We start from the raw sequence: 17,284 nt of genomic DNA on the forward strand, positions 1-17,284 counted from the left end.
CATCCTAACGACTTATCAGTTAGACACACTAATGCAGACCTGGTTCGCTAAGACCACTGCTCTGATACCAACTCTAACGACCCATCCTAATCCATCAGGACGAATAAATTACATTTGGTTACATCGCGAGGTACTTGACCTCTATATGATACATTTTACAAACATTGCATTCTTTTTTTAAAAGACAAACTTTCTTTACATCAACAATTGACAAGCATGCTTACCATTTCATAATATCCACTATCCAACGATAAATTGACTTAATAATAATCTTTGATGAACCCAAAGACTCGAATGTAACGTTCTTTGAAATATGCCAAGAATGACTTCAAGTAATATCATTAAAATGAACAAATGCACAGCGAAAGATTTCTTTCATACCTGAGAATAAACATGTTTTAAAGTGTCAACCAAAAGGTTGGTGAGTTCATTAGTTTATCATAATCATTCATTTTCATCATTTTAATAGACCACAAGAATTTCATTTCTAGTTCTCATAATATACGTCCCATGCATAGAGACAAAAATCATTCATATGGTGAACTCCTGGTAACCGACATTAACAAGATGCATATAAGAATATCCCCTATCATTTTGGGAAATCCTTCGGACATGATAAAAACAAATTCGAAGTACTAATGCATCCAGTACTTTGGATGGGGTTCGTTAGGCCCAATAGATCTATCTTTAGGATTCGCGTCAATTAGTAGATCGGTTTACTAATTCTTAGGTTACCAAGCAAAAGGGGCATATTCGGCTTCGATCATTCACCCATACAATGTAGTTTCAATTACTTGTGTCTATTTCGTAAAACATTTATAAAAATTGCGCATGTATTCTCAGTCCAAAAATATAAAGGGTAAAAAGGCAAATGAAACTCACCATACTGTATTTCGTTGTAAAAATACATATAACATCATTGAACAAGTGCAAGGTTGGCCTCAGATTCACGAACCTAAATTAATTATATATATGTGTGTGTGTGTGTGTGTGTGTGTTTGTCAATATCTATATAGCAATTTAGGTTTGGTCATAGTGTATCACAATCCTAATGCTCGATACTAATATGCAAAAGTCAACAAAAGTCAATTTGACTCAAAATGATTTCCAAAATTTATACATGATTATTATATATTTTAAATATCATCGTTTTATATTTTTAAATATTTTTAAAAAAATTTAATAGAGTAAATAATATAATTCATTTATTAATAAATAAAACCTTATATAAAAATATACTTTTATATATCTTAGGTCATAAAATTTATAAAGTTCATTGAATATCATAAAAATATTATGATAGGTTTTATTAAGGTAATTATATTATTTGTATTACATATTTATTTGATAAAATAACATTAATAATAATAATAAGTAAAAGTTGTATTATTTTGTAATAATAATAATTATTATTCTATTAATAAAAATATCAATATTTATATTTACTAAAAATGATATTATGTTAAAATGATAATTCTAATTATGATAACTCTAATATTTACGATACTTTTTAATATTAAATTTAAAATAATAATTTTATTTAAAATGATAATAATAATGATATTTTATAATAACAATGACATTTCTATTAAAATGATAATGATAGTTTTAGTACTAACAATACTTTTAATAATAATAGTAATGATAAAAATAATAAGAACGATAATTTTATCTAAATCAATATCTTATAATATTTTAATTTCATCATGATACTCATACTCATTATTTCCTAATCGATTCATTTAATAGCTTTTAATCGTCTTTTATATCGCTTTCATAATAATGATAATAATAGTAATCATAATAATTAGGTATTACTAATATTAGTTTTAATTATAATAATACTAATGATAATAAGTATTATGATAAAGTTAATGATAATACTAATAATTATTTTAATGATAATAATAATAATAATAATAATAATAATAATAATAATAATAATAATAATAATAACTTTAACGATAATAACGATAATAATAAAAATAACAGTTTTTAATGATAATACCTTTTATTGATAATAATAATAATAATAATAATAATAATAATAATAATAATAATAATAATAATTAGATAAAAATTATAACGACGATAATAATATTCATTTTTAATAATAATACAAAATTTCAATTGACTATAACTTCTAATCCGTTCATCGAAAACATTCGATATCTAAATGAAAAGTTCTTAATTTTTCGCTAGCTTTCCAACGACATGCATATCTTATACTTTATCTCAACAGCATCGGTAACTAATTTAAGATTTAACATAACCTATCTAAGCGCAACATCAAAAGTACAAGCATGCATAATCCTATATACTCAAGCACTAGTCAGGGATACACTATTAATATGTAAAAATTAAATTATGAGTGCTTACTTATCAATATTGAGATTTAATATTGCAGGAAAGGTATGTATATGCAACGGAGATGATAAACACTAAATTGACATCACGAGCATACCCATGAACCATACCCATCACCTCCATAGCTATAACCCATAATTTCCTTAGTCCTATCTAGCTCATAAAAATCCATTTTTGAGATAACTCGTGGGTACCCTTGTCATAGTATTTTATGTATATATATCAATAATATTAATACTATTAATAATACTAATAAGATTAATAATAATCTTAATAATTATAATTTTAATTAATATATAATAATACTACGTATAAGAGATAGAGAGAATTTGATAAGAGTGTGTGCCTCGAGAAAATTTATATATGTGCACTGAACTAACATACCATGAGATTGCAAGGTGCATGAGTGTGTTGCTCATGCAATCGCATTAGCCTTACTTCACAGCTCATATGCACTAAAACTCTTGCCGACACTTATTTATATTATTATATTTATAATATATTTAATTTATATAATTATATATATATTATATTATATTATATTTACGAGCATGGTAAAAATGTAATTTTTACTCAAATGACACAGACATTGTCACTCCACTCATGTACCACTTTCGGTTTTTCGAGCGCACTTTCGTACGTTTAGAAAACTCGCCTTTTACGTTACGCGACGTGTACCCTTATTAATAATTTGACTTATTTATCAATAAATTACCTTATAAAAATGTAACTTATAAATTTAATTGTTGTGGTCATTTGCTTCTATAAATCAGTGGCTCATTGTTTATCAAAATATATTATTTTAAATCAGAACGTTTTATGACTAAGTTATATATATTTATATTTTCATTTCGAAATATAAATTTGAACTATTTACTTAATATAGTCTTTCAAAACTAATGTCATTCAAAACTTATATTTTTAGAAATTGTTTAAATATTAAAAATTACTATTTCGTAACATTTGTATTTTTAAAGTTTTAAAATTGATATAGTTCATTTATCTACAAACGTTCATAAACCGTTTTAATAACCAAATTATTTTATATTCAAAAATCATTTTATTACAAAGGTTATAATAGTAGAAGTTGTTTTTGTCATAAGACGTTTTTAATAATAAAAGTCTATTATATCGAAAAGGCATTTTCGTTTAAGAAAGTACAATCATATATGAATCATATCAGGTTTCAGGGTTTTAAATTTCCATTTTTAATCATGACTCGTAGGATTAAGTTTAAAGGAAAATCAAACGTATGGAATCATCTTAATGTAAAATGTCGATCTATTTAACTTGTCAATATCTATTTCCTAATTTACCTATATTCCCTAATTTCACTTTCACAATACATAATATGAAGGTTAATTAATTTATCTTATCAAAAGTCACGAGGTAATTATTGTAAGGCATGTATTGGAACTTAACATGAATTTCCACCAATCTGACTAGCTTCTCGCTACTTGACACTTTTGTTCTTACTTGTAAATCACTTTACCATTTTCCGAATACCGTTAAAAAGGAAAGTTTCCTAAATCAAAGTGGACCTCCTAATAGGGACTCGTAGCCATAATTCAATGTATCTGATAATTTAATTATTTGATATTATCTTCTAATTCCGTAAATAAACATATTGAAACAATTACGTTCATGTAAAGTATTATACGTCTAATACTTTTTTAACATTTTCAAGTTATAATATATATATACATATACACATATAATCATATCCGTTCATATAATGGTTCGTGAATCACTGGAATTTGGTCGAGGTTAAATGAGTGTATGAACACAGTTTAAAATTCTTGAGATTCAACTTACAAACTTTGTTTATTGTGTCGGGAATATATAAAGATTAAAGTTTAAATTTGGTCGGAAATTTCCGGGTTGTCACATGCTTGACCCCAAGCAAGTAATCAAAGTGTGCGGAAGCATGTATCAAGTAGCCAAGTATGAACCTAAGAAACATATAGAAAACTGTCAACGAACAACGTTGGTGAAATCATAGGGGTATTTGTAAACGTTATATTTTGAACCACAAGATTTAGTATTTCCATAACGTTGATTATCTAAATCGTTTGCATTCCAAAAGTATATTCGCGAGCACCCAAATATCAAGACTTAACTTTCCTTCCATAGAACCCCATAACAATAGTGTTAGAACATACACTATTTCTCGAAAATATATTTCATCCGTAGACGGTAGCGAACCGTCTGAATGAGGGTTTGTCAAACCCGTATAGCCATACAACATAAGTTCTCGCTTACACCAGACAAGTGTCATTAATGATAATCGAATTGAGGATTTTTGTTCAATCTCGCTGTGGAATGTTTGTTTCTTCGTACTTGTGTTCAAAGCATAAAAGTATGTAGTATAAAACTGTATATGTTTCTCATCCCATGATTTAAAGTATAAAAATTTTTGAAAGATGGGACTATGATCTTACCTCAAGTACACGAGTATAAATGTACTTCACAAAGTAAAGGTGTGCATGAAAGTTGTTTAGCCTTGACCTAAACAAGTAAGTTATATCAATTAACCGGTTATGACACAAGGTCGGGCGAAATGTGTTCAGTTAGTCCTATGGCTCGTTATGACTCGAATAGTATAGCATGTGAATCACGTTGTCAAGTTTTATGCAAGAATCAAGTATAAATGTACGTTTGAACGATTTCATGAGTGTTTGGTTAAGTTTGACTAAAAGTCAAACTTGGTCAAATTCAAAGTCAACGAAAAAGTCAACACGTTCGGGTCGAGCCCCGAGCTATTTTCCTAAGCTTAGAAATCATATATGAGCATGTTGGCTAAGTTTCATGTCAATCGGGGGTGCGTAGCATAGCTAGAATTAAACGAAAACGGACATTTTTGGGCAGTCTGCCTCAGATGCGCCACATCCAAGGCAGATGCGCCGCATCTGTGTCTGGTCCAGCAATTCTAGGGTAGCTTAACACTTAGACGAATCCTACTTCAAACAACCATAACTTATGAACCGTAAACATTCAAAACACGTATCTTATATCGTTGGAAAGGTATTTTGACGAGGAATACAAGTAAACACTTTTCATCAATGAAGTTCATCATTTAAAAAAACAAAAACCTCGTCGAATGATCGTTAAATGTTCAAAATCAAAGTTTCAAGTTCATAAAATGCATTTCTTGACTCGAGAATCCAATCCACACATATGATATGCCGTTTTGAAGGTAATTAAACATAAAATACAATTAAACACTTACTAACAAAATTTCATAGTGTTCAACGCATCAAAAGTTCATTTCAAAGTTCATCAAACCCTAATCAAAATCATGAATTCAATCATTTTGTAAATGAAGCTTTTCTAAATCAACCTACACATCAAAATGAAGCTAATGATGCTAGTAACACATTTAATACATGAACTTTAGCATTTAAACAACATTTAATCATCCAAAACTCAAGATTAAGCACACCCATTTCAAGTTCATGCTAGTTTATGCAAAACAACAAGATCGAGCAAGTAATTCATATATTCAGGCTAGACACGATCCATAGACACTAACTAACACCATTTCAAGTCAAAAACACGAATTAGAGAAATCTATAGTTTTTGAAATGTTACCCAAATGAGATAATTGGTACCAAAATGTAGAGAATGATGAGAGGATCACAAATATGTAATTTGTTTTGATGTTTGCTTGCTTGAATTGATTTAGATGATGATTCTTTGAAGATGTTAAAAATGAGTTCTTGAGTGAGAGAGGAAAAAGAAGGAGGGAGGTGGAAGTATGAATGAATGGATGCGATGGGGTTGACTAGTTGACTTAGTCAACTAGTTTGGCCCCTTGGCAACTTTGGTGCCTCGAGTTTGAAAGCGGGTGCGTGAATTAACCGAACGAATATTTAAAAAAAACGCTAGGGTAACGGGAGATGTTATAACCAAATAACGGAAATATTTAGAACGTTAGTCAATGAAAGGTATGAATTTAGATAACAGAAGATATTATCTAAAAAAAAAAGACGGTCATTAAAACAATTTAACGAAAAAATGCAGGATGTTACATTACCTACACCTTAAAAGAAATTTCGTCCCGAAAATTAGTTAGAAGTAGTAGTCGTTGATTATTCCCCGAGGTCTCGCGTTGCCAAATCTACAAATAAGTAAGGGTACTTCCTTGGGCATTTCAACGAACTTTGACAGTCGAGATTTTACGTTGTTTTAAAGTTTGGTTTCACGATTCAATAATTCAACCGATTCTCCCAGGAAGGGAAGTTTGTCATCGATAATATGTTCATCTAAAGGAATATCAAGTTCTTGTTCAGCAAGACACTTCTTTAAGTTTAATACATGGAATGTAGGATGAATGGAAACTTAATAGAGTCAGAAAATCTAAACGGTAAGCAACGGGCACAATACGCTCCAAGATTTCAAAAGGATCAAAATATCGCGAATTTAGCTTTCTACGTTTCCCGAACCAGATTACACCTTTTGAAGGTGCGACTATTAACATTACGCGGCCACCCACTTGGAATTCGAGAGGTTTACATCTAACATCGGCGTAGCTCTTTTGGCGACTACGGGCCGTCTTGAGTCCTTCTTGGAATTGAACGTTCTTAACGGTTATTTCATGAATGAGTGCGGGTCCGGTGATTTGATTATCATTTACCTGGTTCTACAAAATGAGAATGACGTTTCCGGCCATATAATATTTCAAAAGGTGTGACGTTAAGACTTGAATGATAACCATCGGTGTAAGAGAATTTGGTTAAAGGAAAAGACTTTTCTCAAGAAATTTTGAAGTCGATAACACGAACTCGTATTATGGTTTCCAAGGTTTGAATTATATATTTTTTTGGACCTTCGGGATGTGGTTGATGTGTTGTACTCATGTTTAAGCGTGGTCCCGAGGCTTTTTGTAAAGCACCCCGAAATTTAGAAGTGAACGAGGATCTCGATCCGAAACGAGGTACAGTTCTTTTAAGATACATTTGAACAAGCTTGTTAGGACCTGAAAACGTTTGTTGGAACAAGTTTCTGTTTCTCAAGAATTTCGCGCCGCGAAAGATTTATCGGTTTTCGAAAAATTTTGTTAGAGCAAGTTTCTTATCGGGTTCTGAAAACAATCGTTAGGACTATTCACCCTCGTGGCGAATACTAGTATAATGTGAAGAGTCTCTCTCTCCATTGAAATTAGATAAAAGATTTCCTTATACGGAAGTACGAGTGTAATGCGAGAGAAGTTTCTACCTCGATGTGAGCATGACAAGCATATTGTAGTTCGTCGATAAAACCGTGCAAAAACGAGATAGTATACACGTGTAACATACGTCTGATGTTGAAAGAATTTGCCATTCATTTGGAAGCATAAATATGGTTCGACAATAATCGAAGATGTGTCCTGGGTATGGTTATTATCAAAATTCTCGGAGTTTTCGGATATCCAACAAGAAAAATGAAGTCATGTACATGGCACATGGTGGTGATTAGGTTGATCGAGTCCAATCACCATCACGAGTCATTAGAACTTTGGTATGACTTACCGTAATATAACCACATTGATCGAGTGTCATTATATTACGCTAACTCATACCTCCATTCCCACATCACTCCATAGAATCAAGTTCGTGTGATCGTGATGTTTTAAAATGAACAAAGTGTAACGACGTCTCTAACGTGACTCGTATTGAATCGAAAGAATTAATGCAACTCTAAAGAAGCGTTCCCTGAGGGAAGTGTATAAATGATTGTTCACGTCAATGCGGTTCAAGTCAAACAATAATGCATTTGGTACGAAAAGAGTAACGAATCATGATAACGAGTAGTACGTAACCATAATGATAAGTAGCGACGACGATACTCACCTAGAGTAGTGATGGTAATAACCAGAAGTGGTAGATAGTAAGGAACACCGGTGTGACACCGATAGTAAGTTGAAACGGTGGTGAATAACAATCTGGGAGACAGAGTTCCCAAACAAGTATGACTAATGAAGTCGTCGTCGTCCTTACGCGTATGAATCTTGAATTTACGTGTGTTACCAGAAAGTTGCAGAATACGAGTTCGTATGATCAAAGTTTGGTACCACTAAGAAGTTTGCTTAAGAGAGATTCAAGTATAATGCACAAGTAGTCAAGTAAGTGCTATCAATAGCAAAGGTATGTCAGAATGCAATGGCTAACTATCCGGTTGTAGTCTAGATTCACTAATGAGTCTTAACGACTCTTTCAGACACACTAATGCATATCCTAGTTCCCTATAACCAACGCTCTGATACCATCTGTAGCGACCCGACAAAATCGCCATTGACGGCACCGTTAACGTAGGTCCCATTTCGTGGTCATAGTCCCTATATGAGACGCGTTTGACCAAAATTATGTCGCATTCATTTGAAACGTACAAGACTTGCAAAGTTAAGTTTACAAAACGGATCGACAACAAGTTTAAGTTTACAAAAGTATAAAGTATAAATGAAATAACTTGCGACATAATTAGTTTAAAATCACGGTTGCTATAAATAGCGTAAGTATGTATGCTATAAGTTTGAATCCAAAGGTTCTATCACTAGCGCATGCATGTATGATTGACCCCAAGCAGGTAATCAAAGTGTGCGGAAGCATGTATCAAGTAGCCAAGTATGAACCTGAGAAACATATAGAAAACTGTCAACGAACAACGTTGGTGAAATCATAGGTGTATTTATAAACGTTATATTTTGAACCACAAGATTTAGTATTTCCATAACGTTGATTATCTAAATCGTTTGCATTCTAAACGTATGTTCGCGAGCACCCAAATATCAAGACTTAACTTTCCTTCCATAGAACCCCATCACAATAGTGTTAGAACATACACTATTTCTCGAAAATATATTTCATCCGTAGACGGTAGCGAACTGTCTGAATGAGGGTTTGTCAAACCCGTATGGCCATACAACATAAGTTCTCGCTTACACCCGGCAAGTGTAATTAATGATAATCGAATTGAGGATTTTTGTTTAAACTCGTTGTGGAATGTTTGTTTCTTCGTACTTGTGTTCAAAGCATAAAAGTATGTAGTATAAAACTGTATATGTTTCTCGTCCCATGATTTAAAGTATAAAAGTTGTTGAAAGATGGGACTATGATCTCACCTCGAGTGCACGAGTATAAATGTACTTCACAAAGTAAACGTGTGCATGAAAGTTGTTTAGCCTTGACCTAAACAAGTAAGTTTTATCAATTAACCGGTTACGACACAAGGTCGGGCGAAATGTGTTCAATTAATCCTATGGCTCATTATGACTCGAATAATATAGCATGTGAATCACGTTGTCAAGTTTTATGCAAGAATCAAGAATAAAGGTATGTTAGAACGATTTCGTAAGTGTTTGGTTAAGTTTGACTAAAAGTCAAACTTGGTCAAAGTTAAAGTCAATGAAAAAGTCAACACGTTCGGGTCGGGTCCCGAACTATTTTCCTAAGGTTAGAAATCATATATGAGCATGTTGGCTAAGTTTCATGTCAATCGAGGGTGCGTAGCATAGCTAGAATTAAACGAAAAAGGACATTTTTGGGCAGTCTGCCTCAGATGCGCCACATCCAAGGCAGATGCGCCGCATCTGTGTCTGGTCCAGCAATTCTTGGGCAGTTTAACACTTAGATGAATCCAACTTCAAACAATCATAACTTATGAACCGTAAACATTCAAAACACGTATCTTATATCGTTGGAAAGGTATTTTGACAAGGAATACAACTAAACACTTTTCATCAATCAAGTTCATCATTTACAAAAACAAAAACCTCGTCGAATGATCGTTAAATGTTCAAAATCAAAGTTTCAAGTTCATAAAATGCATTTCTTGACTCGGGAATCCAATCCACACATATGATATGACGTTTCGAAGGTACTTAAACATAAAATACAATTAAACACTTACTAACAAAATTTCATAGTGTTCAACGCATCAAAAGTTCATTTCAAAGTTCATCAAACCTGAATCAAAATCATGAATTCAATCATTTTGTAAATGAATCTTTTCTAAATCAACCTACACATCAAAATGAAGCTAATGATTCTAGTAACACATTTAATACATGAACTCTAGCATTTAAACAACATTTAATCATCCATAACTCAAAATTAAGCACACCCATTTCAAGTTCATGCTAGTTTATGCAAAACAACAAGATCGAGCAAGTAATTCATATATTCAGGCTAGACACGAGCCATAGACACTAACTAACACCATTTCAAGTCAAAAACATGAATTAGAGAAATCTAGAGTTTTAGAAATATTACCCAAACGAGATGAAATTGGTACCAAATTGTAGAGGATGATGAGAGGATCATGAACATGTAATTTGTTTTGATGTTTGCTTGCTTGAATTGATTTAGATGATGATTCTTTGAAGATGTTAAAAATGGGTTCTTGAGTTAGAGAGTAAAAAGAAGGAGGGAGGTGGAAGTATGAATGAATGGATGAGATGGGGTTGACTAGTTGACCAAGTCAACTAGTTTGGCCCCTTGGCAACTTTGGTCCCTCGAGTTTGAAAGCAGGTGCGTGAATTAACCGAACGAATATTTTATAAAAACGCTAGGGTAACCGGGATATGTTATAACCAAATAACGGAAATATTTAGAACGTTAGTCAATGAAAGGTACCAATTTAGATAACGGAAGATATTATCTAAAAAAAAAGACGGGCGTTAAAACAATTTAACGGAAAAATGCGAGATGTTACACCCCAATAGCAGGAGAAACGCTAATTTTGTATTTGGCAGCATCTACAGAAGCCATTAGTTCAGTTTTAATCGCAGAACGGAATGGCGTACAAATGTCAATTTACTTCTTCAGTAAGATATTATAAAAAATTAAAGTTAACTATCTGCCAATTGAGAAATTGGTGTATGCTTTAACACATATAGCTAGGTGACTCGGGCGTTATTTTCAGGCACATTTAATTCTCGTCCTGACAGATCATCCAATCAAGCAGATTTTGAAAAATCCAGAATCGTCAGGACGTCTAGCAAAATGGGCAATTGAATTAGGAGATTATGAAATAAATTTCTCACCACGACATGCTGTTAAAGGTCAAATTTTAGCAGATTTGCTATTAGAAACAACAGAAAAAATAGATTATTTGCCAGATGATAAAAACAGCAATTACGTGTGGGAATTGCACACTGATGGTGCATCAAGTGAGGAAGGAGTTGGTGCAGGGTTAGTGCTTACCAGTCCAGAAGGGGAAGAACATACATACGCACTAAAGTTTTATTTTTATGCATCCAACAATGAAGCAGAATATGAAGCACTGCTATCCGGTCTCCACATAGCGACTGAGATGGGAATAAAACATCTGCGTGCATATGTAGACTCTTAGATTGTAGCACAATAAGTTAATGGAGCATTTGAAGCAAAGGATGTTTCTATGAAACAGTATTTGCAATTAATTGAGAAAATTTTAAAAAAATTTGAAACACTGGAAGTTGTGCAGATATCAAGAAATAAAAATTAAAAGGCAGATGTTTTGAGCAAGTTAGCAACACTAATATTTGATCATTTGCACAAGAAGATTTTGGTAGAAGTTTTAAAAGATAATTCCATTGATGAAAAGGTAGTGGTGGCAACAGTCGAAGAAGGGGGATCGTGTTGGATGAATCCGTATATGAAATATTTGCAGGACGGAACATTACCAACTGATGTCACCGAAGCGAGACGGATAAAGGTAAGTGCTCTGCTTTACGTCCTGGAAAATGGGGTACTTTATAGAAAATTCTTCAGTGGACCAAATTTAAGGTGTTAAACACCACAACAAGCAATAGATGTTGTCAGAGAGATGCATGAAGGTTTATGTGCACATCATTCTGGTTATAGAACTGTGGTCGGACGGATAATGCGACAAGGATATTATTGGCAAACAATTTACAGAGATACAGCAGAGGTAATCAAAAGATGTGATGCCTGTCAGCAGCATGGAACCGTCCAGTGCTTACCCAAGTATGATTTAATCTCAGTTTCATCTGCATGGCCATTCTGCAAGTGGACAATTGACATAGTGGGGCCTGATGTGCGAAAAGTGGTGTATGAATTGTTGTATAAAATAATATAGAAAAATACCGATTAGAGATTGCTACACACTAAGGGCAGTGTACCCGATCGTGTAGTAGTATAGTAACTGGTTTAGTTCCGTGTATCGTTCCAAGGACAGTTGTTTTAGTCAAACTAGAATTATAAACTATATTATGATTAACTAAGTAAATGAAGCTTAAAGGTACAAGTTTTATGTTTTGGTGGCTATTTAACGATTTAGCCAAATCAGAGAAGGTTAAATGTAAAAACAATATTTTTGGTCTTTTAAGTTTATAAGATGAAAATAAGTGCAAAGAAAGTAAGTAAGATAGATTTGATATCAATTTAAGGAAAAATGCTCATCTAGACTTTTTACCCTCGATGTTGAATGTTATTTAAGATTAAGACTGGATTGATTGGTTATGCACGAGAACTAATTGATCGGTTCACCAAGAGTAGTCTTTAGTAAACACTCAAATGGGATTACAAGACGCAAGTGATGTTCTTGTCATCTAAGACCTCCTATTTGTAATCAACTAATTTAACTAGTCTAAAGACTTGAAGAATGATCAAGTCAATGGTGTGTTGATCATGATCCACTCCTATGTCAACTTATGATTTAGCCTAGTTCATTCCCTTGGTCCGGTTAAATGCTCAATTCACCCAACCAAAGTAATCAATTTAGTGTGGTAATAAGATCCCTATAAACGTTACTAGATAAGGCAAATTACTAACACCTATTAGTTATATGGAATCGAGTAATGAAAATATGTATAACAATATCTAGGGAATTGATCGTTCACCTATATAACTACACATATCAATTAGGCTATCCGAAAGTATCTACAAGAGTCATTCTTACATCCCTATATAAACTAACCATTTGAACTCAACTTATCCCTTTTGGTAAAAGATGGATAAACACATGTCACTAGATGTAAATCAATACGTTAATTTAACAAGATGATGTTTCTTAATCAAATGAACATATCAACTAGTTGAATCGAAAGGATTAAGCTTTAACAAGAATGGTTCTTGTATTCAAACATCAAACTATCGTGCATAATAACAATCAACCAAAAGTAAACATTCAACATCTCAGTTATTTATCTAGATGAACATTATAGAGTCTAGCCAACAATCATAATAGCAAACAAAATAACAATCAACTGATAAGTAGATTTCATTGTTGGAGGACAAGAAAACAACCTAATAGAGAATGAATCTTGGATGGAGAAGGTTTTGATCTTTGAAGACTTGATGTTGATCCTCTTTCAAGAGCATGGAGTTCACCAAATTTGCTCCCAAAAATCGTCTCAGTAACCTCTGGTTTCGTATATCATAAAACAGTCCCTCAATCAGTAGGTTTTAAAGTGGAGAAAGTAGGTCAAAAGGCAAAAGTAGCTGAAAACCTACTACAGGACGGCATCCTAAAGTCTGGACGGCGTCCCGTTCTTAAGATCTGGACAGCGTCCCAAAGACTTGGACGGCGTCCCACATTAAAAGGCTGGACGGCATCCCAAAGCCTTGGACGGCGTCCCAATGTAACGAAAATTGCTGTTTCGTTTTCTTTTCAATCTTCTTTCATTTGGACGAAGCCTAACACCTTTGATGCCTTGTTTTACCATTTTAGAGCATAAATTAGACCTTAACTTGTATCGGGATCAACCAAGGTCATAGATCATCAAAACTCTTTATAAATCACTCTCCGATACAAATTTGCACATCTTGGCCTATTACTTGTAGAAACGCCTTCATTATCCTTGATTCTAGAGCATTTTTACACGATATTGCGATAGATATATATGATGTTATTGAGCAATATCAAAACACCCCACACTTAAACCTTGCTTGTCCTCAAGCAATTCTTTCTTTACAAAGTAGAACAATATCAAACACAATCACACAATATAGATTACAAACATTACATAAATCACTCGAAGCACACGATACACACACGTTGATATGGAACGCAACTCACACTATATGAAACACACGTTTTAAGTATAACACACCTTTATTGTAATCACACTCACGCTATATACACAATCGAAATACACACACACATTTTTGGGAGATTAGATCCAAGTATCCGAAAAATTTGATCCGACAAAATCGGAAAACGTGCCTAGTTTTAAATCTAGCATGATATTTTCAAAAACCATAAAATATTTTCATAAGGTCCTGATTTCCGTAGGATCAAATTTTTTGGATACTTGGCTCTAATCTCCAAAAAATGTGTGTGTGTATTTCCATTGTGTATATAGGTCAAGTGTGATTACAATAAAGGTGTGTTATACTTAAAACGTGTGTTTCATATAGCGTGAGTTGCGTTCCATATCAACGTGTGTGTATCGTGTGCTTCGAGTGATTTATGTAATGTTTGTAATCTATATTGTGTGATTGTGTTTGATATTGTTCTACTTTGTAAAGAAAGAATTGCTTGAGGACAAGCAAGGTTTAAGTGTGGGGTGTTTTGATATTGCTCAATAACATCATATATATCTATCGTAATATAGTGTAAAAATGCTCTAGAATCAAGGATAATGAAGGCGTTTTAAAAATCCAAGTTTGTTTTATACTAGTTTCATTTATACTATGTGAAATTTTAGGTTGATTTATTGCACCAACAAACTAAATTTAAATCTAATTACTAGGTAAATCCTACTACACATGTTATAATACGGAGTACTCTTACAAAAGGAAGGCAGAGAGAAAAATAGAGAAGGAGTACACATACATTTTCAAGGAGACTACACACACAAAAAATCATTAGTTACTGTCATTTATTTTTAAGTATTCTGTACCAAATTAATTTTCAAGTTTGAAGAGTTAGGATAGTTTCAAATATTAAGGGTGTATTGTTCGTGATTAAGGGTATTATTGTACGCGCAAAAGGGGTTTTATTATTGTAATTTTCTACCTTTGAAGTTAATGAAAGTGAAGAATTTTTAGTAAGTATATTCTGTTAAAAATTATTGTTATCAATTTTTATAGTTATTGTTATTTTTGCATATTTATATTTTTATGTTTACCCTAGTATAATGAGTAGCTAATTTCCCTAGTGTTTGCTTAGATGTAGATCCCCTAGTGAAATGGATTGTTATCATTTGTAAAAATTAAAATGTAACTTTAGTATTTTTAATATTGAGCCTAATTAAAAGAACCATTATTATGTATTTGGATATTTAACCCTTGTCAATTAATTTGTTAGATTAAAATAACGAAAGTTATTTTTATTTATATAAATTAAGCTTCAACATTAAAAATGATCTAGACGAACTTATAACTAATTTACTAACACTAAATTAAAAAGTAAGGTTCGGTGGTTTGGGTAATATCACTGGTCATATAATAGTGAAATTGTAAAAAGGGAAACTGTTATGATTTGGGTTTTGGCGAAGGTCAAAACTAGGTTGGGTCTCAATTTAAATACTTAAGGATTAGTAACTATCTAAATATAATCCAATGAAAATTAGATTTAATTTAGTTAGTCAAAACTTATTATTTTTTCGAAAGGAAAATATAAGTTTTATACTAAACATTTTAATACGAGCTTAAACTTAAAACAATCCATGGACCTAGAGGTGACACATTTAAGTAAACACTCCCTTTTATTTTATAAATCATTATTATTATTATTATTTACGTTCATTTATTCAGTAAAGTTAAAAGTAAAATTAAAAAAAAAATATTACACAGCATTATATTCCAGTTTATTCGCTACTGTTTTGTCACCTGGATTATAACATACGCGGATCGCGTATATCTCTACACGATACGCGTACATATTAAACCATACGCTAAACGCGTATAAATACGCGAAACGCGTAAGTATAAATACGTGAATAGTACAAAATTAGGTTAAAATCTAGGGTTTTGAATATATTATTATTATATTTAAGTTATTAATTTATATTTAGTATTAATTATTATAACACATGTTTTAATCTTACTATTTAGTATTAATTAATATAATTTATAATTAGTAATTTGTTTATAATTAGTTAATTATTGTAATTCCTTTTAATTTAATTAAAACATGTCTTTTAGTTAATTTAAGTTAATTTGTAATTTTATTTTATTGTTTAAAACAAATTCCTAATCATTTAGTTTTATTAAAAATTATTGTTTTATTTATTATCATTTAGTATTAAAATTGTTTTATCACAATTAGAATAATTTCATTTAGTTCATTTTTAAGTTAGTAATTAAAAATCTCGTAATTTATGAACGGATCGAGTTGTTTTATTAAACGAATTGATTTATTGTATATATGGTATTTTAACGATTTTAGGTTGGTTTCAAACATATATAGGCAACTGGTCCTATCCGCGTAGTTTAGTTTGTAGGTAAATCCGGTTCATTCCACAGGGAGATGGAGTGTTTAATGGTTTTTAATTACGAGATTTATAATTACTAACTTAAAAATGAACTAAATGAAATTATTCTAATTGTGATAAAACAATTTTAATACTAAATGATAATAAATAAAACAATAATTTTAAATAAAACTAAATGATTAGGAATTTGTTTTAAACAATAAAATAAAATTACAAATTCACTTAAATTAACTAAAAGACATGTTTTAATTAAATTAAAAGGAATTACAATAATTAACTAATTATAAACTAATTACTAATTAAAATTATATTAATTAATACTAAATAGTAAGATTAAAACATGTGTTATAATAATTAATACTAAATATAAATTAATAACTTAAATATAATAATAATATATTCAAAACCCTAGATTTTAACCTAATTTCGTACTGTTCCCGTATTTATACTTACGCGTTTCACGTATTTATACGCGTTTAGCGTATGGTTTAATATGTACGCGTATCGTGTAGAGATATACGTGATCCGCGTATGTTATAATCCAGGTGACAAAAC

The 17,284-nt window shown here is 31.7% G+C and overlaps 1 protein-coding gene across 1 annotated transcript in view; it reads left to right on the forward strand.

The window, feature by feature from the left end:
• Positions 1-11,140: 11,140 nt before the first annotated feature.
• LOC139854418 (uncharacterized) overlaps positions 11,141-17,284 on the forward strand; it is a 48,196-nt gene continuing 42,052 nt past the window's right edge. The window contains exons 1-4 of the mRNA XM_071843723.1: positions 11,141-11,170; positions 11,269-11,685; positions 11,836-12,042; positions 12,192-12,258. Of these exons, the coding sequence (XP_071699824.1) occupies positions 11,141-11,170; positions 11,269-11,685; positions 11,836-12,042; positions 12,192-12,258 (721 nt within the window). The remainder of the gene's footprint in view (positions 11,171-11,268; positions 11,686-11,835; positions 12,043-12,191; positions 12,259-17,284) is intronic.

This window comes from Rutidosis leptorrhynchoides, chromosome 6 (assembly GCF_046630445.1).
Source record: "Rutidosis leptorrhynchoides isolate AG116_Rl617_1_P2 chromosome 6, CSIRO_AGI_Rlap_v1, whole genome shotgun sequence".
Taxonomy (NCBI): domain Eukaryota; kingdom Viridiplantae; phylum Streptophyta; class Magnoliopsida; order Asterales; family Asteraceae; genus Rutidosis; species Rutidosis leptorrhynchoides.